At 47.8% G+C, this 22,369-nt stretch overlaps 2 protein-coding genes across 6 annotated transcripts in view; one reads left to right on the plus strand and one right to left on the minus strand.

Moving 5' to 3' along the window:
* Window positions 1-3,956, minus strand: part of LOC147105807 (uncharacterized) — a 117,301-nt gene extending 113,345 nt beyond the window's left edge. Inside the window, exon 1 of the mRNA XM_086010578.1 lies at window positions 3,874-3,956. The gene's annotated coding sequence lies outside the window, so the exon portion shown is untranslated. The remainder of the gene's footprint in view (window positions 1-3,873) is intronic.
* Window positions 782-22,369, plus strand: part of LOC147105808 (interferon regulatory factor 6-like) — a 71,229-nt gene continuing 49,641 nt past the window's right edge. The window contains exon 1 of one of the 5 annotated variants that reach the window (XM_086010576.1): window positions 782-842. Coding sequence is in view for 1 of the 5 variants with exons in the window: in XM_086010570.1 (XP_085866696.1) it covers window positions 3,278-3,280 (3 nt within the window). In the remaining 4 variants the exon portion in view is untranslated. Of the gene's footprint in view, window positions 843-922; window positions 1,193-3,183; window positions 3,281-3,718; window positions 3,858-3,905; window positions 4,031-22,369 lie in introns of those variants that run through there. The other 4 variants (XM_086010573.1, XM_086010570.1, XM_086010574.1 and 1 more) reach the window with 4 other exon arrangements.

Consider the following 22,369-nt stretch of genomic DNA (forward strand, 5'->3'; position numbering starts at 1 on the left):
AGGAAGTCATGTGATGAAACCTCTAGGAATACACCAACCAGAATTGGCAACCCTAAGTATGTCTGTATTGTCATAAAAAGCACAAATCCACATCTCAGCACCTCTCTCTTAGAGTGCCAGTGAAGAAGCTTCAATCGGTCTCTTGGGGCATCAGCTGATGGTTGACCTTCGTAAGTCTCAATGCTTGCTTTACTTCATTTTTAACATCTGAAACTGGTTGAGCTGAAGACTTTAAAATGTTTCTGAAACTACAACAGGAATCCCTATTTTGGATATTCCTTCAAAAGTCTTATCAGTAATTTAAGTACTTAAATATCTTGTAAAGATGATCCACTTAAGCCCCAAATATGTCCACCTATACACTCTTCCCCCATCCAGCATCGTCACTGTGTTGAAATCAAGACATGTCATACCATCACCTGTTCTCTCCACATACTATTAGTGCAATCCACCCTATTATGGATTCTGTCCAAGATATTGCATCTCCCGAGGAGAGGTTCGACAAAGTTATTACCTTTCATCCAAAGGTTGATCAAGAAAAAACTCTCAATACTAGTTCAACTTTACATTCTATGATAAAAACAGAAAATGCTGGAAATATCCAACAGGACTGTCAGTATTTGGAAAAAAAAGTCATGACACTGATTCAAGTGTAGACAATTCCTCAAAACCTTCACTTGCAGCAGTTTCTGTTGTTTTATTCACATGTTCAACATTTGCACTTTTTAAAAATTCTTACTTTTTATGTTTCTGTAGCAAGGCACCAAACCGATTTCACATGAAAACCAGAGGAGGACTTGTTCCCGAGATCATTCTCTCGGGTCTCCTAATGAGGCCCAGAAGTAAGTTCTCTGCCTTTCCGCAAATGGCAGCTAAGGGGGAATTTTAGCGTTGTCAATAAGAAAACCAAAGGAGTGGAGGAAAAAAAAAGGGAATGCTTTGATTGAGGAGGAGGAATAATGAAGTGGGTGGCGGAATGCACCCAGCAAGAAATCGAGACACTAAGAAATTTGAAGAAGTAAATCTAAGAGGAGGAACTTAGTCAAAGGAAGAGCTCAAAAGAGGAATTCTTGTACAAGCACACCAACGCTGCAAAAGGCTAACAAAGAGCAAGAGTAACTAATTATTAACTAAAAAAAGACACAAGAGAATGTAGAAGAGAGCAGGCAGTCTTTTTTTCCCCCTTCTGAAGGTATGTAGCATTTTCATTTTCACCCCTTTCTAATAGCTCAATGGGTAAGTGTGATTGGTTAGTGTGGAACTGAGCGATAGCGACTAGAAAGGTCCCAGGTTCAATCCCTTTGTTTATGCTAAGTTGGCTGATCTGAGGGGCTGGTAGGAGCATTAAGATTGGTCCAAGTGCCCTGGTGATAGGGAGAGGAAAATCAGCCAGTGACCCCTGCTGGAAACTGTACTGATATGAAGCAAGGGTTAGGACATGATTGGACTTAGCTGTTGAATAGCCTGCTACTCACTGTCTAAGCTCACAAATGGCCACCGGGGTGAAGTCATCCAGAATGGTAAATCAGCATGGAAAGGAGAAAGGGTGGCGAAAATAAATCAGTGTAGCCCAGCTTCAATTGTTCACCTTGCCCCCATATACCACACTTGTAGGTTTCATTTCTTCCACGAGGTTCCTTTTCAGGTGTTAGCGGGTAAATATCATCAAGCTGAAGAATGTTAGAGATAGGGAATGGAACAGTGCCAGCACAAAATCCTTCCAGGTTAGTTCCAACACAGGCAGATGCAGAATAAAGCTCCTTCTACTCTGAGAACAGTACCCGCTACTGCAGCAGAGAGAGATTTTTCCATTTCTCCCACCAGCCATCCTAAGGGTCTCTGTAACCAAGATGTACACTTTACTGCTGTGGACCTACACAGACTTTGCAATGAATTATCTGTTCAGGAGCAAGGGTTGAAGGGCTGCATAATAGAAACATAGAAGATAGGAGCAGGAGCAGGCCATTCGGCCCTTCGAGCCTGTTCCGCCATTCAATGAGATCATGGCTGATCATCCAAATTCAGTACCCGGTCGCTGCCTTCTCCCCATATCCCTTGATCCCTTTAGCCTTAAGAAATATATCCAACTCCTTTTTGAATATATTTAATGAACTGGCCTCCACCGCCCTCTGTGGCAGAGAATTCCACAGGTTCGCCACTCTCTGGGTGAAGAAATTCCTCATTTCAGTCCTAAATGGCTTACCCCTTATCTTTAGACTATGACCCCTGGTTCTGGACTCCCCGACCATCGGGAACATCCTTCCTGCATCTAGTCTGTCCAGGCCTGACAGAATTTTATAGGTTTTGATGAGATCCCCTCTCAACCTTCTAAACTCCAGTGAGTATAAGCCCAATCGACACAATCTCTCCTCGTACGTCATTCCTGCCATCCCAGGTATCAGCCTGGTGAATCTTCGCTGCACTCCTTCCATGGCAAGAACGTCCTTCCTCAGGTAAGGCGACCAAAACTGCACACAATACTCAAGGTGCGGTCTCACCAAGGCCCTGTACAACTGCAGCAAGACATCCTTGTTCCTGTACTCAAACCCTCTTGCTACGAAGGCCAACATACCATTTGCCTTCTTAACTGCCTGCTGCACCTGCATGCTTACCTTCAGCGACTGGTGCACAAGAACACCCAGGTCTCTTTGCACTTCCCCTTCTCCCAATCTATTGCCATTCAAATAATAATCTGCCTTCCTGTTTTTGCCACCAAAGTGGATAACACTGCTATAGATCTGTTGGGCCAAATGGCCAGTTTCTGTGCTGTAAAATTCTATGATGGTTCAGGTGGATGTTAAAGATCCAATGGCAAGAAGACCAGGGAATGCTCTTTACTCCCTCAACCAGCAACACCAAAAAGCAGGTTGAATGGTCAGTTTTCTCAACGTTGTTTAAGAACATTAGAAATAGGAGCAGTAGGGCCATTTGGCCCCTCGAGCCTGCTCCACCATTCAATAAGATCATGGCTGATCCTCTACCTCAACGCCACTTTCCCACCCGATCCCCATATCCCTTGATTCCCTTAGTGCCCACAAATTTATCGATCTCATTCTTATATCTCATATACTCCGTGACTAAGCCTCCACAGTCCTCTGGGGTGGGGGTAGAGAATTCCAAAGATTCACAACCCTCAGTGAAGAAACGTCTAAGTTATAAATGGCCGACCGCTTATCCTAGGCCCCTAGTTCTAGACTCTCCAGCCAGGGGAAGCAGACCTGCAGCATCTACTCTGTCAAACCCAGACGCCCTCTTATACTTCTGACCTCCAGAGAATATGGTTTGTGGAGCTTTACTGTGTGGGGAGTGCCTGTCGCGATTGCCTACATAACAAGTAACTTCAAAAAGGGTTTTGTAACGTATTTAATTTTAAAACATTTTTGGGGGGAGGCGATGCATCTTCCGGGCGCGATTCCGTATTTAGGTTGCTACTTTACCAAGTGCACTTTCTCGACCTCTTCCCTTTTCTAAAGGTGCTCTCCCTATTTGCAAGTTGCCTGGCGGGGGTGTCTTTCTCTCTCCGTAAATGGACTGCCTCTGGGGGGAAATTATCTCTGCTCCTTTTCCCAGATCAGTCTGGGGTTCAGTACTTTGCCTCCGGCTTCCTTGTTCCCCAGGTGAGTTCTCACCTGTGCTGGAAGAGTGTGGCTCGGGAACCCGGAAGGGTGGGGACTGTGCAAGGAACAGCTGTAAACTCGGCGTCATTTTACGGTTAAATTATTATAGTTCAGCTTGAAACTCAGGAAGTGAGGTTGGATTTCTCACATCCTCTATCTGGGAGCTGAAGGAGGAATAAAACACACTTTCGGTCTGACTGTCACTGGTCCGGTCGAGACACAAACAAGTCTGAGAGCAGGGTGAGTGATAGCTCACCTTTCCAACACAATAAAAACACGGAGAAAAATCCAAGCGAAGAGGGAGAAATCCCTGGTCCCAAAGAAAGTCCGTCACTGGAGCAGGGATCGGAACCGATCGAATCAATGTCCTTGTGATCAGCTTGTCAGTTTCCGGTCTTCAGTCAGGATTCCCGGTAAGAGAATATCAGTCCCAATTTTTAAAGACAGTTGGGAGTTTGGCTTCAAATGAGGAGTTTGTTTTGCAGCTAAAGTCAGCAGCTTCCGCGTTTATTTTTTTAAATATGATTCCAAGTGCCTTACAGTTGCATCATTGTGTATGGTGGCTGTACCTGTCACATGTTAACATCACGGTGCTAGTTAGTTAAATGTTGGGAACTGTCACTCTTTGTTGGGGGAGCGTTAAAATGCTTTGAATTCATGTTGTTAAAAATCATTTTAAAAGTTGAATGACTTGTCATTTCGCTATTAATTTTGAGTACTGCGGTTTATATATAGTGCCCACCAAGGGAATTTGATTTGAGTATAAAGCTCCAATTCTATTAATTGCTGGACTGGTGGGGTATTCAGCTCCAGTTCCTTTGAACCGTGGGGCTCCTCGGGGATTATTTAATTCAATTATTTTTCAAACGCATTAGGGTGGAGGTCCAGATTACATGATTTGATGAGACACTCCGTTTGTAGATGGTTACATCCTGCCTGTGCTGGACTTTATAAAACCCTGTCTCTGCTGGACTGGACTGTACCTATCTGTGATAATACTTCCTGTAGATTTAATGCGGTGGGGGAAACTATCCCCAAAATGACAAACTCAGCAAACAGAGTAAGGAAATGTTTATTGGTGACCAAGGTAGTAGGATGTTTGACGTGTGCTGTTCTATCAGCAACTCAGGTGATGGGCCAAAAGTAAGAGAGAAGATGAACTAAATCAAGATGCAGTTGGAGTAAAGCCAAGCTTGGAGTTTTCAGGCCTGTTGTTTGTAGAGAGTGGCAAGGAGGAACAAAGTTTTGAGATCCCGAGAAAGAAAAGAACAGGGAAAACCAGAAGGGTCGTGTGTGGGGGATGGGAAGATAGAAAGGTTCAAGAGATTGATTGACTAAGAATGAGGGATAAAATGTGCATGGGAAGGGAGTGAGTGAAATAGGGGCCTGGCATTCGCCAAAGGACACCAGAGAATTTTTGTGGGACTCCGCAGTATCTATAAGAGGTGGTGGTGGGTGCTACACCCCCCACGCCCTGCTGCCCAGGAAACCAAGAAGGTCTCTACCTACAAAAATTGAGAAAACTACCCTCACCCAAACCTTGGGAGCCTTGTTAATGCAGTATCTCTCCCTGTGATAGCTCCTGTTTTCAGGGGTATGGAATATAGACATACAAACATATAAAAATGATGAGCAAGAAAAGACCATCTGGTCCAAGCCTACCCCACACAATCTTGTTGCCTGAATCATCATGATTTAGACTCTCCTCTTTCCCCACCCCCTGCATCCAGCAGTAGCCATATGATCTCCTGGGAGGGGCCAAAAAACAGCTAAAGTCCTATGGCCAGTTATGGAAAATAAATCTGTAAAATTAATCTCCAACCCCCTTAGGCGATGGAAACTAGTCCAGGAGACCACATTGGCCATGCTTGTATTACTTAGTATTTCACCTACCTTTTTATAAGATGTGATCTCGGCCCCAGCCAGGAACTGGCCCAGCTCTCTTGAAGGTTTGCAGAGAATCAGTACTTGCCACAAGAACCAGCAACTTGTTCCGTAGGTCCACTATCCTCTGGTTAAAAAAAAATAACCGCCTAACATCTAACTGAACCCTACCCTCTGTAACCTATACTCATGACACCTGGTCTTCCCCAATCTATCAGATTGAGGTAAGTAGACATTACCGTGTGGGTTATCACAGACCCACTACAAGGAATTAGATGCAGAATCTGTTCAAATATCTTTTGTGGCATGTACATGGAGCCAATGGTTACTAATCAGGGGATTGGCAGTGGATTGGAAGGTCGCAAATGAAACACCGCTATTCAAGAAAGGAAGAGAGAGAAAACAGGGAACTATAGGCCAGTTAGCCTGATATCAGGAAAATGCTTGAATCCATTATTAAGGAAGTGGTAACAGAGCACTGAGAAAATCATAATATAATTAGGCAGAGTCAACATGGTTTTATGAAAGGGAAATCGTGTTTGACAAATCTATATTAATTTTTTGAGGATGTAACTAGCAGGGTGGATAAAGGGGAACCAGTGAATGTAGTATATTTGGATTTTCAAAAGGCATTCGATAAGGTGCCACACGGAAGGTTGTTACACAAGATAAGAGCTCAGAGGGTTGGGGTCATATATTTAGCATGGATGGAGGATTGGTTAACGGACAGAAAACAGAGTAGGGATAAACGGGTCATTTTCAGGTTGGCAGGCTTTTAGTTGTGGGGTACCGCAAGGATCAGTGCTGGGGCCTCAGCTATTTACAATCTATATTAATGATTTAGAGGAAGGGACCGAGTGTAATGTATCCAAGTTTGCTGATGATACAAAGCTAGGTAGGAAAGTCAGCTGTGAGGAGGACACAAAGTGTCTGTAGAGGGGTATAGACAGGTTAAGTGAGTTGGCAAGAAGGTGGCAGATGGCGTATAATGTGGGGAAATGGGAGGTTATTTACTTTGGTAGGCAAAGTAGAAAAACAGAATCTTTTTTAAATGGTGAGAAACGATTAAATGTTGGTGTTCAGAGAGATTTGGGTTTCCTTGTACATGAAACACAGAAAGTTAACATGCAGGCACAGCAAACAATTAGGAAGGCAAGTGATATGTTAGCATTTATTGCAAGGGGGTTGGAGTACAAAAGTAAGGAAGTCTTGCTGCAATTGTACAGGCTTGGTGCGACCACACCTGGAGCACTGTGTATAGTTTTGGTCTCTGTACTCGAGGAAGGATATACTTGCCTTAGAGGGGGTGGAACGAAAGTTCACTGGATTGATTCCTGGGTTGAAATGGTTGTATTATGAGGAGAGATTGAGTAGAATGGGCCTATACTCTCTGGAGTTTAGAAGAATGGGAGGTGATCTCATTGAAACATATAAGATTCTGAGGAGGATTGACAGGGTAGACGCTGAGAGACCGTTTCCCCTGGCTGGAGAGTCTAGAACCAAGGGTCACAGTCTCAGGATAAGGGGTCGCCCATTTAAGACTGAGATGAGGAGAGATTTCTTCACTCAGAGGTTTGCGAATCTTTGGAATTCTCCACCCCAGAGGGCTGTGGATGCTGAGTCATTGAGTATATTCAAGGCTGAGAGCGATAGATTTCTGGACTCTGAGAGCCCATGGAACAGCACTTTTGGGAGTAAAGGGGAGAAAATCTTTTAAATGGCTGGCAACAAAAAGGGTGTCATTCTAGGAGTGCAAGAGAGAAGGAGAGATTGGCAGGTTGTCACGCTACCTTTCAGCAAAGTTTACAAGGATAATTTGACTTGACAGTATAAGTGATACAGTGTTGCTCATTGCGATTTTGGTGAAGTGTAATGGCGGGTGTGTTCACTGGAGTACACGGTAGTACGATTCTGGATTCTGACTTTCCAAACTTAGTTTCTCTCTGGAGTTAGAGTGCTGTATCGCTCCAGGATGAAATCCAGATGGTTAATCACTGGTGTTGGTCGTGCTGGGAGCAGTCTGAGGTGAGGAATTAAGTGTGTTGGGTAAAGTATATTTTTTTCCCCTGTAATGTGTTGGTACCAGAACTGAGATTGATAGATTTTTACAAAGGCAAAATACAGCGGATTCTGGAAATCTGAAATATAAACAGAAAATGCTGGGAATACTCAGCCGGTCAGGCAGCATCTGTGGCGAGAGAAACCGAGTTAATGTTTCAGGTCTTCAACCTTTCATCAGAACTGGAAAATGTTAGAGATGTTTTAAGCAAGTACAGAGGCAGGGAAAGGGGGGGAGGGGAGGAAAGAACAAAAGGAAAGTTCTTGTGATAGGGGGGAAGGCAGGAGTGATTAAATGAACAGCAGAATTATTACCAGCACCTGTTAGGCAACGGTATTAAGGGTTGTGGAACCAAGGCGGGTGTTAAGATACCGATCAGCCATGATCTAATTGAATGGTGGAGCATGCTCGAGGGGGCTGAAAGGCGTCCTTCTGTTCCTATGTATCCTAATTCTCTCTATAAGCCAACATTTGTGTTGCGTGCTGTGCCATAGGACTTGGCTCTCCAGCTGCATTCCTCCATGGGCTGAGTTCCCAAGCCAACATTGTCTCCCATGGACAAGAGTTAGAGTCATAGAGTTATACAGCACGGATAGAGGCCCTTCGGCCCATCGTGTCCGCGCCGGCCATCACGCCCTGTCTAATCTAATCCCATATTCCAGCATTTGGCCCGTAGCCTTGTATGCTATGGCATTTCAAGTGCTCATCCAAATGCTTCTTGAATGTTGTGAGGGTTCCAGCCTCCACAACCCTTTCAGGCAGTGAGTTCCAGACTCCAACCACCCTCTGGGTGAAAAAGTTCTTTCTCAAATCCCCTCTAAACCTCCCGCCCTTTACCTTGAATCTATGCCCCCTAGTTATTGACCCTTCTACTAAGGGAAAAAGCTCCTTAGTATCCATCCTATCTATGCCCCTCATAATTTTGTACACCTCAATCATGTCCCCCCTCAGCCTCCTCTGCTCCAAGGAAAACAAACCCAATCTGCCCAGTCTCTCTTCATAGCTGAAGCGCTCCAGCCCTGGTAACATCCTGGTGAATCTCCTCTGCACCCTCTCCAAAGCTATCACATCCTTCCTGTAGTGTGGCGACCAGAACTGCACACAGTATTCCAGCTGTGGCCTAACCAGTGTTTTATACAGCTCCATCATAACCTCCTTGCTCTTATATTCTATGCCTCGGCTAATGAAGGGAAGTATCCCATATGCCTTTTTTTTACCACCTTATCCACCTGTTCCGCCGCCTTCAGGGATCTGTGTACTTGCACACCCAGATCCCTCTGACCCTCCGTCTTGCCTAGGGTCTTACCATTCATTGTGTATTCCCTTGCCTTGTTAGTCCCCCCAAAGTGCATCACCTCGCACTTTTCCGGGTTAAATTCCATTTGCCACTGTTCCGCCCATCTGACCAACCCATCTATATCGTCCTGCAGACTGAGACTACCCTCCTCGCTATTTACCACCCTACCAATTTTTGTATCATCCGCGAACTTACTGATCATACCTTTTACATTCATATCCAAGTCATTAATGTAGACCACAAACAGCAAGGGACCCAGCACCGATCCCTGTGGTACCCCACTGGCCACAGGCTTCCAGTCACAAAAACAACCTTCGACCATCACCCTCTGCCTTCTGCCACTAAGCCAGTTTTGTATCCAACGTGCCAAGGCACCCTGGATTCCATGGGCTCTTACCTTCTTGACCAGTCCCCTGTGCGGGACTTTATCGAAGGCCTTACTGAAATCCATGTATACCACATCCACTGCGTTACCCTCATCCACACACCTAGTCACCCCCTCAAAAAATTCAATCAAATTAGTCAGACATGATCTTCCCTTGACAAAGCCATGTTGACTATCCCTGATTAATCCTTGCCTCTCCAAGTGGAGACTAATTTTGTCCCTCAGAATTTTTTCCAATAATTTTCCCACCACTGATGTTAGGCTCACTGGCCTGTAGTTCCCTGGTTTTTCCCTACTCCCCTTCTTGAATAATGGAACTACATTAGCGGTTCTCCAGTCCTCTGGCACATCCCCTGTGGCCAGAGAGCTTCTGAATATGTGTGTTCGAGCCCCCGCAATCTCTTCCTTTGCCTCACACAGCAGCCTGGGATACATTTCGTCCGGGCCTGGGGATTTATCCATTTTTAGGCCTGCTAAAACCGCCAATACCTCCTCCCTCTCGATGTTAATATGTTCGAGCATATCACAGTCCCCCTGCCCTATTTCTATGTCTACATCGTCCCTCTCCATAGTGAAAACAGATGCAAAAAATTCATTTAGAACCCCTCCTACATCTTCCGGCTCCACACACAGATTTCCACTTTTGTCCCTAATGGGCCCTATTTTTTCCCTAGTTATCCTCTTACCCTTAATATACTTATAAAACATCTTAGGATTTTCCTTTATTTTGCTTGCCAGTGTTATTTCATGGCCCCTCCTTGATCTCCTAATTTCTTTTTTAAGTATCCCCCTGCACTTTTTGTACTCCTAGGGCTTCCTCCGTCTTTAGCCTTTTGTATCTGCCAAAAGCCCTCCTTTTTTTTCTAATCCATTCTCGTATATCCCCTGACATCCAAGGTTCCCTGTGGTTTTTGGAACCACCCTTGACCTTTACAGGAACATGTTGCCATTGTATGATCTCAATCTCCCTTCTGAAAGCCTCCCATTGCTCCGATGCGGATTTTCCTACAAGTAGCTGATCCCAGTCCATTTTGGCCAGATCCTGCCTTATCCTATTAAAATCGGCCTTCCCCCAATTTAGAACCTTTATTTCCGGCCCATCCCTGTCCTTTTCCATGACCACCTTAAATCTCACCATATTATGGTCACTGTCACCAAAGTGCTCACCTACTAGCACTTCTTCCACTTGGCCGGCCACATTCCCTAGAATTAGGTCCAGTACCGCCCCCTCTCTTGTAGGACCTTCTACATGCTGGCTCAAAAAGCTCTCCTGGGTGCACTTTAAGAATTCTACACCCTCTGTGCCTTTCACACACTGACTATCCCAGTTAATATTGGGGAAGTTGAAATCCCCCATTACTATTACCCTATTATTTGCACATTTCTGAGATTTGCCTACATATCTGTTCCTCTATCTCCCCCTGATTGTTTGGAGGCCTATAGTACACTCCCAGCAAAGTGCTTGCCCCCTTCTTGTTTTTAAGCTCCACCCATATGGCCTCATTAGAGGAACCTGCTAATATGTCATCCCTCCTTACTGCAGTAATTGACTCCTTAATTAATATTGTGACACCCCCTCCTCTTATTACCCCCCCCCCCCCTCTGTCTCGCCTGAAGATTCTGTACCCCGGAATATTGAGCTGCCAGTCTTGCCCCTCCCTCAACCATGTCTCCGTGATAGCAACAATATCATACTCCCATGTGTTTATCAACACCTTCAGTTCATCCACCTTATTTGCAAGACTCCTTGCATTAAAATAGATGCCATCCAGCCTTGCCCTTGTATATTTGCCCTGTCTACCAAGCTGACTTGTTTTTTCTCTATAATTGGCAGCACATCACCCCCTATTTCAGCTCCCCTCTGTATCCCATCCCCCTGCCAAGTTAGTTTAAACCCCCCCCAACAGTGCTAGCAAACCTCCCCGCAAGGATATTTGTCCCGCTCTGGTTCAGGTGCAACCCGTCCGACTTGTACAAGTCCCACCTTTCCCAGAAGCAGGCCCAGTGATCCAGGAAAGTAAAACCCTCCCCCCTACACCAACTCTTTAGCCACGCATTCATCTGCTCTATCCTCCTATTCCTATACTCACTAGCACGTGGCACTGGGAGTAATCCAGAGATTACAACCTTTGAGGTCCTGCTCTTTAATCTGTTACCTAGCTCCCTAAATTCTTGATGCAGGACCTCATCCCCCTTCCTACCTATGTCGTTGGTCCCAATGTGGACCACGACCTCTGCCTGCTCCCCCTCCCCCTCCCCCTTAAGAATGCCCTGTAGCCGCTCAGTGACATCCATGACCCTGGCCCCAGGGAGGCAACAAACCATCCTGGAGTCACGTTTGCGGCCACAGAAACGCCTATCTGTTCCCCTTACGATAGAATCCCCTACCACTATTGCTCTCCCACTCTTTTTCCTCCCTTTCTGAGCAGCAGAAGCGTCCCTGGTGCCAGGAAGCTGGCTGCTGCTGCCTTCCCCGGTGAGTCATCCCCCTCAACAGTATCCAACTTGGTATACCTGTTTGAAAGGGGGATGTCCGCAGGGGGCCCCTGCACTTCCTGCCTGCCTCTGTTGCTCCGCCTGATGGTCACCCAGTTTCTTTCTGCCTGTGCAGCCCTACCCTGCGGCGTGAACAACTCGCTAAACATGCTATCCATGACCCTTTCAGCATCGCGCATGCTCCAAAACTCATTCACCCGCAGCTCGAGCGCCACAATGCGGTCTACAAGTAGCTGCAGCTGGATGCATTTCCCGCACACATGGTCGCCAGGGACACTGGCAGCGTCCCTGACTTCCCACATGGAGCAAGAGGAGCAGAACACGGGTCTGAGCTCTCCTGCCATGACTTACCCCTTTAATTAATCTAAAAATTTATTCAATACCCCAGTTACAGGTATACTCTAGGGCGCTTTATTTACCAACTGTCCTCACTACAACACAGAGACCCTAGAAATTTAACACCACAGAATTCAAGCTTGTAATGAAAAGAGAGAAATACTCACCAACCAATCACTTACCTGCTCCCTGGTGACGTCACACCCCGATTACTTTTTACCTCTCTGCTACCTTCTGAGCTCGCAGACTGGAGTTTGGTATGCCTCTCCTGGCCCCGCTGCCGCCTTTTGTACCTCGCCGCCGCCGCCGAGTCTCCCACAGGTCCCGCCTCTCTCGCTGCTGCTCTGAGGCCTCTCCTGGCCCCGCTGCCGCCTTTTGTACCTCGCCGCCGCCGCCGAGTCTCCCACAGGTCCCGCCTCTCTCGCTGCTGCTCTGAGGCCTCTCCTGGCCCCGCTGCCGCCTTTTGTACCTCGCCGCCGCCGCCGAGTCTCCCACAGGTCCCGCCTCTCTCGCTGCTGCTCTGAGGCCTCTCCTGGCCCCGCTGCCGCCTTTTGTACCTCGCCGCCGCCGCCGAGTCTCCCACAGGTCCCGCCTCTCTCGCTGCTGCTCTGAGGCCTCTCCTGGCCCCGCTGCCGCCTTTTGTACCTCGCCGCCGCCGAGTCTCCTACAGGTCCCGCCTCTCTCGCTGCTGCTCTGAGGCCTCTCCTGGCCCCGCTGCCGCCTTTTGTACCTCGCCGCCGAGTCTCCCACAGGTCCCGCCTCTCTCGCTGCTGCTCTGAGGCCTCTCCTGGCCCCGCTGCCGCCTTTTGTACCTCGCCGCCGCCGCCGAGTCTCCCACAGGTCCCGCCTCTCTCGCTGCTGCTCTGAGGCCTCTCCTGGCCCCGCTGCCGCCTTTTGTACCTCGCCGCCGAGTCTCCCACAGGTCCCGCCTCTCTCGCTGCCTGCCGCCGCTGCTCTGAGGCCTCTCCTGGCCCCGCTGCCGCCTTTTGTACCTCGCCGCCGAGTCTCCCACAGGTCCCGCCTCTCTCGCTGCCTGCCGCCGCTGCTCTGAGGCCTCTCCGGGCCCCGCTGCCGCCTTTTGTACCTCGCCGCCGCCGCCGAGTCTCCCACAGGTCCCGCCTCTCTCGCTGCCTGCCGCCGCTGCTCTGAGGCCTCTCCTGGCCCCGCTGCCGCCTTTTGTACCTCACCGCCGAGTCTCCCGCAGGTCCCGCCGCTCTCGCTGCCTGCCGCCGCTGCGGCAGGCAGTTAAGTGGAAGTCAAGTGTTTCTCTCTTTGTTCTTCTTCCTACCCCAAATTGGTCCAAGCAGGAAAGAAAAATCAAAAGAAGAGTCACCCAGGTCAGTCCCATGCACAGACTGGCAGCTAGATTCAGAACACCATTTGAGATCACCGAAGAGTAGGTCAGTGACCACCCTCTCCGTTGTGTGTGAGCCGCGAGGCGGAGAGACACGAGAAAGAAAGAAAAATATTTGCATTGTCATCAAAATGTCGAGTTACATCATCGAGTCTACAGCATGGAAACATAAGAACATAAGAACATAAGAAATAGGAGCAGGAGTAGGCCAATCAGCCCCTCGAGCCTGCTCCACCATTCAATAAGATCATGGCTGATCTGATCCTAACCGCCAATCTCTATCACAGAACTATCTCCTGAAACTAACAGAATTAGACACACGAAATAGGAGCAGGATCAGGCTACACGGCCCCTGGGCCCGCTCCACTACCCACAGGGCCATGACCGATCCGAACCTAGACTCATGTCCAAATTCCTGCCCGCTCCCCGTAACCCTTAATTCCCTTTACTTCTAGGAAACTGTCTATTTCTGTTTTAAATTTATGTAATGATGTAGCTTCTACAGCTTTTTGGGGCAGCATATTCCATGGACCTACCACCCTCTGAGTGAAGTAGTTCCTCCTCATCTCAGTTTTGAAAGAGCAGCCCCTTATTCTAAGACTATGCCCCCTAGTTCTAGTTTCACCCATCATCGGGAACATCCTCCCTGCATCCACCCGATCCAACCCCTTCACAATCAAACAGGCCATTCAGCCCAACTGATTCATACTGGTGTTTATGATCCACACAAGCCTCCTTCCCACCCCTCTTCATCTAACCCTATCAACATATCCTTCTATTCCTTTCTCCCTCATGTGTTTATTTAGCTTCACCTTAAATGCATCTATGCTATTTGCCTCAAATACTCCTTGTGGTAGCGGATTCCACATTCCAACCATTCTATGGGTAAAGAATTTCTCCTGAATTCCCTATTGGATTTATTAATGACAATCTTCTATTTATGCCCTCTAATTTTGGACTATCCCACAAGTCTTCTCTATGTCTACCCTATCAGACCCCTTCATAATTTTAAGGATCTCTATCAGGTCATCCCTCAGCCTTCTCTTTTTTAAGAAAAAAGAGCCCCAGGCTATTCAGTCTTTCCTGATGGGGATAACCTCTCAGTTCTGGAATCATCCTTGTGAATCTTTTTTGCACCTTCTCCAATGCCTCTATACCCTTTTTTATAATATGGAGACCAGAACTGTGCACATATTTACTTCTGCAGTGGCCGTTAGGCAGGGTGAATGCTGCTTACATTTCCCAGCAACATTTAACAAACCGCAAGAGAGGTGAATGACCGATGAATCTGTGTGTGTGGTGTTTTAGTTGATATTTGTTGAGGGGGGATTGTTGATGGGGCATCAGGAGAGCTTCCTACTGTTCTTCAGAAAATGCCATAAGATCTTTCAGTAGCTAGACGAAAGCTGTGTTTAACATCTCAACTGAAGGATGATCCCTTCCGACAGAACAGTACTGCACAGAAGTGTGGGCCAAGGTTGCGTGTGCAAGTCCTGAATCAAATCCCAAAGAAGGGATGTTATCAACTGAAGCAAGCTGGCATATCCAACTCCGGCTGGCTGCAACGCCAGTGTTAGCATTGGCTTATGTTGGGCCGTTAAAGGCGCGCTTTAAATGCAGGTTGTTGTTGTTGATGCTCTTAATGCTTCCACCACAACCACCATGAAAAATCCACGTAAAACATCATCTAGGCTACAGGCTGGAATTGAACTACAAGCGACTAGACCAGTCTTTAATCCATTGCATCACTCAGATCCCTTAGTAAATAGAAAGGGAAGACTACTTTTTCTTTTTAAGGGAAGGGATGTATTGCTCATGCTGAAATATGAGGCTGGATTTTCATTCAGCAGTTGGGAAGGAGGCGGGACTACAACTTTCGGGTTTTAGTCCCGCCTCCATCGACGTCCGGCCAATCCACTCGATTTTCCCTTGATTGACCTTGTTGAGCCCGCCCAGCGGGCTCAGCAGGCCAATTAAGGGCCACTGGCAACAGGTGACATCACAGACTGAAATTTCATCTGTCAAGAGTTTTTGACAGATGAAATATCAGTGTTTCACAGCTGTTTGAAGCTGTCAAACACTGACAGTCTGACTTCTAACCTGAGTCCTTCTACGCAGACTCAGTTAGAACTCTCACCGGCACTGAAAGTTGAAGGCTGTCACTTTTGACAGATCGCAGCCATTCAGCTTTCAGTGCCGGCTGAGTGATGGACTCCCGACGCCTACAGGAAGAAATAGTAGCCATGGTGTGGAGATGCCGGAGTTGGACTGGGGTGGACAAATGTAAGAAGTCACACAACACCAGGTTATAGTCCAACAGCTTTATTTGAAATCACAAACTTTCGGAGCGCTGCTCCTTCGTCAGGTGAAGTGGAGAAATGCATAAAGACACAGCTTATATAGTCAGAGAATAATGTCAGATGTTTACAGGTAATCTTTCCAACTACCATTTATCGCACCTCGGCAGAGAGATAATCACAGCAATCAAAGGTGTAAATGGTGTCCAAGCAGGTCAGTCAGGAAAACATTACATCAAAGAACATGCAGATGCGATCTTATTGAAACATATAAGATTGTGAAGGGGCTTGATCGGGTGGATACGGTGAGGATGTTCCCAATGATGGGTGAAACTAGAACTAGGGGGCATAATCTTAAAATAAGGGGCTGCTCTTTCAAAACTGAGATGAGGAGAAACTTCTTCACTCAGAGGGTGGTAGGTTTGTGGAATTTGCTGCCCCAGAAAGCTGTGGAAGCTACATCATTAAATAAATTTAAAACAGAAATAGATAGTTTCCTAGAAGTAAAGGGAATTAAGGGTTACGGGGAGCGGGCAGGAAATTGGACATGAGTCTAGGTTCAGAATGGTCATGGCCCTGTGGGTAGTGGAGTGGGCCCAGGGGCCGTGTAGCCTGGTTCCGCTCCTACTGTGTTCTAATTCTGTGTTAGATTTCAGGAGATGGTTTTATTCCTGTTCCTGGCTGGGGTGGAGATCGCCTTTACAGAAGGTAAGTACTGTAGAAAATATAGGGACAGAGTGATCTCCTGGAAGAATTTCGATCGACTAGATGGGTCGGAGAGGAATTTCCCAGATTTTTTTCTCCCAAATTGGCCATTGGGTCTTTATCTGGTTTTTCGCCTCTCCCGGGAGATCACATGGGTTCGGGTGGATGCACAGTGATAGAAGATTTGAGGTTAGGATCAGATCAGCCATGATCTTATTGAATGGTGGAGCAGGCTCGAGGGGCCGATTGGCCTACTCCTGCTCCTATTTCTTATGTTCTTATGTTCTTATCTTATGCTGGGGTCTGTATGAAAAACAAAAAAACAGACAAAAAACTTTTTTTTTTTGCTGGAAATCACAGCAGGTCCGGCCGCATCTGTGTAGAGAGAACAAGCCAATGTCGACTCGAGTCTGGATGACCCTGCGTCAGGTGGGGTTACATGTAGCGTGACATGAACCCAAGATCTCGGTTGAGGCCGTCCTCATGGGTGCTGTGATTTCCAGCAAAAAAAAATGTGTTTTGTCTTTTATTGTTTTTCATACAGACCCCAGCATCTGCATGTTCTTTGATGTAATGTTTTCCTGACTGACCTGCTTGGACACCATTCACACCTTTGATTGCTGTGATTATCTCTCTGCCGAGGTGCGATAAATGGTAGTTGGAAAGATTACCTGTAAACATCTGACATTATTCTCTGACTATATAAGCTGTGTCTTTATGCATTTCTCCACTTCACCTGACGAAGGAGCAGCGCTCCGAAAGCTTGTGATTTCAAATAAAGCTGTTGGACTATAACCTGGTGTTGTGTGACTTCTTACATTTGTCCACCCCAGTCCAACTCCGGCATCTCCACACCATGGCTACTATCGACACCACAAACTGCCGGCTCAAAGTGGAGAGGATCTCCAAGAAGATCGCGCATATTGACACAGACATCAAGTTTCTACAGAGATGCAAGAAAGCAGACAAGATCCCGAAAGGACTACAGATCACGAACCCACTCAAGTTGACCTACAACACAGACTACGCTGAGAGACTCTGCCGTCGTACCTCTCGCACACTCCTCAACCATCTCGTACACCAGCTCTACAGCAGACGCCGCAACCTCGAAACCGAGATGGAGTCCATGTTCTTAGCCTGTGCTCAGGACACAGCAGACCAGCTACGAGACACTGCCAAACAAACAAGGCAACGGAACTACGCTACCTACATGCACACCAAGAACAGGAAGCTTGAGAAACTCGGCATCACCAGCAGCAGCAACCAAGCCTCCCCCGGTACCACGGTTGAAACCACAGGGAAATCCATCGTCAACCTGTCCGACCACACCCTTCAACCAGACGAAATTGAAGTTCTCAGCCGAGGGCTCAATTTCTGCCCCACCACCAAAATGGACCCCATCGGTCTCGCGGCAGACACAGAGGAATTCATCAGGAGAATGAGGCTCTGGGAATTCTTCCACAAATCACAAGATGTCAGCAGCGAACCCAATGAGACAATCAGTGATCCGGAACAGCAGACAGAGGGATCCGCAGTGCAGCAACCGAAGAAGAAAGAGTCAAATTGGACCCCTCCGGAGGGTCGCTGCCCTAAGCTTGACATGTGTGCTCAAGCTGTCAGGAGATGCATCAACGCCAGATTCATCAGCCGCACTCACAAGACAGTCCAGAATGTCACCCGAGCACAACGCAACGCCATCCACGCTCTCAAGGCCAACCGCAACATCGTCATCAAAACAGCAGACAAAGGAGGCGCCATCGTCATACAGAACAGAACAGACTATTGCAAAGAAGTATACCGACAACTGGACAACCAGGAACGCTACAAACAGTTACCCGCAGACCCGACCAAAGAACACACCCGCCAACTCAACAGACTGATCAAGACCTTCGATCCAGACCTTCAAAGCATCCTGCATGCTCTCATCCCACGTACTCCCCGCGTGGGAGACTTCTACTGCCTCCCAAAGATACACAAAGCCAACACACCTGGACGTCCTATCGTATCAGGCAACGGAACCCTGTGTGAGAACCTCTCTGGATATGTCAAGGGCATCCTGAAACCCATTGTACAGGGAACCCCCAGCTTCTGTTGCGACACTACAGACTTCTTACAGAAACTCGGCACCCACGGACCAGTTGAACCAGGAACACGTCTCGGCACTCTACACCAGTATCCCCCACGATGACAGCATCGCTGCGACAGCCTCAGTACTCAACACCAACAACAGCCACTCTCCAGACGCCATCCTACAACTCATCCGCTTCATCCTTGACCACAATGTCTTCACCTTCGACAACCAGTTCTTTACCCAAACACACGGAACAGCCATGGGGACCAAATTTGCACCCCAATACACAAACATCTTCATGCACAAGTTCGAGCAAGACTTCTTCGCTGCACAGGATCTCCAACCAACGCTATACACCAGATACATCGACGACATTTTCTTCCTATGGACCCACGGCGAGGAATCACTGAAAAGACTACACGATAACATCAACAAGTTCCATCCCACCATCAAACTCACCATGGACTACTCCTCAGAATCGGTTTCATTCTTGGACACACGAATCCCCATCAAAGACGGACACCTCAGCACTTCACTCTACCGCAAGCCCACGGACAACCTCACGATGCTTCACTTCTCCAGCTTCCACCCTAACCACGTTAAAGAAGCCATCCCCTACGGACAAGCCCTGCGAATACACAGGATCTGCTCAGACGAGGAGGAACGCGATGGACACCTACAGACGCTGAAAGACGCCCTTGTAAGAACGGGATATGACGCTCGACTCGTCGATCGACAGTTCCGACGGGCCACAGCGAAAAATCGCATAGACCTCCTCAGAAGACAAACACGGGACACAACCAACAGAGTACCCTTCGTCGTCCAGTACTTCCCCGGAGCGGAGAAACTACGGCATGTTCTTCGCAGCCTTCAACATGTCATCGATGACGACGAACACCTCGCTAAGGCCATCCCCACGCCTCCACTACTCGCTTTCAAACAGCCGCCTAACGTCAAACAGACCATCGTTCGCAGCAAATTACCCAGCTTTCAGGAGAACAGCGACCACGACACCACACAACCCTGCCACAGCAACCTCTGCAAGACATGCCAGATCATCAACACAGATACCATCATCACACGTGAGGACACCGCCCACCAGGTACATGGTACATACTCATGTGACTCGGCCAACGTTGTCTACCTCATACGTTGCAGGAAAGGATGCCCCGGAGCATGGTACATCGGCGAGACCATGCAGACACTACGACAACGGATGAACGGACACCGTGCAACAATCGCCAGGCAGGAGTGTTCCCTCCCAGTCGGGGAACACTTCAGCAGTCAAGGACATTCAGCCTCCGATCTTCGGGTAAGCATTCTTCAAGGCGGCCTTCGAGACACACGACAACACAAAATCGTCGCGCAGAAACTGATAGCCAAGTTCCGCACCCATGAGGACGGCCTCAACCGAGATCTTGGGTTCATGTCACGCTACATGTAACCCCACCTGACGCAGGGTCATCCAGACTCGAGTCGACATTGGCTTGTTCTCTCTACACAGATGCGGCCGGACCTGCTGTGATTTCCTGCAAAAAAAAAATGTTTTTTGTCTTTTTTTGTTTTTCATACAGACCCCAGCATCTGCATGTTCTTTGATGTAATGTTTTCCTGACTGACCTGTTTGGACACCATTCACACCTTTGATTGCTGTGATTATCTCTCTGCCGAGGTGTGATAAATGGCAGTTGGAAACATTACCTGTAAACATCTGACATGATTCTCTGATTATATAAGCTGTGCCTTTATGCATTTCTCCACTTCACCTGACGAAGGAGCAGCGCTCCGAAAACTTGTGATTTCAAATAAAGCTGTTGGACTATAACCTGGTGTTGTGTGACTTCTTACATACAGGAAGAAAGGCTGTTAAGGTAAGTACAGGTAATTTAAACTTCTTTAGACACACCAAACACACTTACCTTTGCACTCATGCACCCATCACTCGCCTGAACACCGACATCGCGACCCCTCCAACTCCTTCAACCCGACGGCCCGACAACTCTAACCTGGCGTGGTTTGGAGCCGTCGGGAATCCCACACGACACCCCTCAAAATAGGGATTAGGCGAAAAACTGCCTGTTAACTACCTGTTAACAGGCAGTTAATTGGCACTAATCCCTTCCCGCCTCGGGTTGGCGGGTCCCAGTGCGGGGCGGGTACCCGCCTCCTTTGAAACTTGCATGGAGGCGGGTTTTGGGCGGGATGGTGTCGGGACCCCCGAATTCAGGATTTTTGCCTCCCGCACACCTAAAAGCCCACCTCATGACACACTGAAATTCTAGGCCACAATGTCTGAGAACATGGTTAAACATTCAAACATCCACTTCCAGGTCGGGTTTGATTGCTGTCAGTCAGCGAGAGGGCCCACCCATCGTTTTAAGGCCAATAGCCCATTTTCAAAGGTGGCCACATGGTACCTTTTGATAAACATTGATTATAAAAATACAAAAGCAAAATACTGCGGATGCTGGAAATCTGAAATAAAAACAGAAAATGCTGGAAATACTGATCCATTGATTATAAAAAGTCCAGTTTAATTTGCTGCAGTAAGGAAAAGGTTGTACATGCGCAGAACGGAGGTCTTTGGTGTTCACCCATGTCCAGGCACACCCTTTATTTTAATGCCCTATTTCGCCCTGTATTGCACCTGGCAAATGGTGGCAATCCTATGCTCCGTGACGGTGTACAGGAATGCTCACAGCTGCCACTGCATGACGGAGCAGAGCTGGATAGTCCCATTCACAAACTAACCTGGCAGTGGTTTACTCTCCAGCTTCAACAAGGCTGCAAAACAAATCCGCGCATCAGCTTGTAAATAAGAACAAGTATGTCCTGCCCACTCAAGTATCTGTGTCCAGCCTCCTCCACCCCCCTCCTCTTGCACCCCCCCCACCACCATCACCGCCACTTACACACTCTGCAACTTATATATGGTCACTGGTTTGTTCCAAAGGACTGTTTCCACTGGCGGGAGGGTCAGTTACAAGAGGACACAGATTTAAGATAATTAGCAAAAAAGCCAGAGCGGAGATGAGGAGGTGTTGTTATCATCTGGAATGCACTGCCTGAAAGAGCGGTAGAAGCAGATTCAATAATCAAAGGGAATTGGATATATATTTGAAAAGGAGATTGGCTGTTGTTGGTGTTGAGTACTGAGGCTGTCACACCAACAACAGCCAATCTCCAGACGCCATCCTACAACTCATCCGCTTCATTCTTGACCACAATGTCTTCACCTTCGACAACCAGTTCTTTACCCAAACACACGGAACAGCCATGGGGACCAAATTCGCACCCCAATACGCCAACATCTTCATGCACAAGTTTGAGCAAGACTTCTTCGCTGCACAGGACCTCCAACCAACGCTATACACCAGATACATCGACATTTTCTTCCTATGGACCCACGGCGAAGAATCACTGAAAAGGACTACACGATGACATCAACAAGTTCCATCCCACCACCAAACTCACCATGGACTACTCCTCAGAATCTGTTTCATTCTTGGACACACGAATCTCCATCAAAGACGGACACCTCAGCACTTCACTCTACCGCAAGCCCACGGACAACCTCACGATGCTCCACTTCTCCAGCTTTCACCCTAACCACGTTAAAGAAGCCATCCCCTATGGGCAAGCCCTGCGAATACACAGGATCTGCTCAGACGAGGAGGAACGCGATGGACACCTACAGACGCTGAAAGGCGCCCTCGTAAGAACGGGATATGACGCTCGACTCGTCGATCGACAGTTCCGACGGGCCACAGCGAAAAATCGCATAGACCTCCTCAGAAGACAAACACGGGACACAACCAACAGAGTACCCTTCGTCGTCCAGTACTTCCCCGGAGCGGAGAAACTACGG

The sequence above is a fragment of the Somniosus microcephalus genome, chromosome 17, assembly GCF_052327205.1.
Source record: "Somniosus microcephalus isolate GS21.2 chromosome 17, FLI_Smic_1.0, whole genome shotgun sequence".
NCBI lineage: Eukaryota > Metazoa > Chordata > Chondrichthyes > Squaliformes > Somniosidae > Somniosus > Somniosus microcephalus.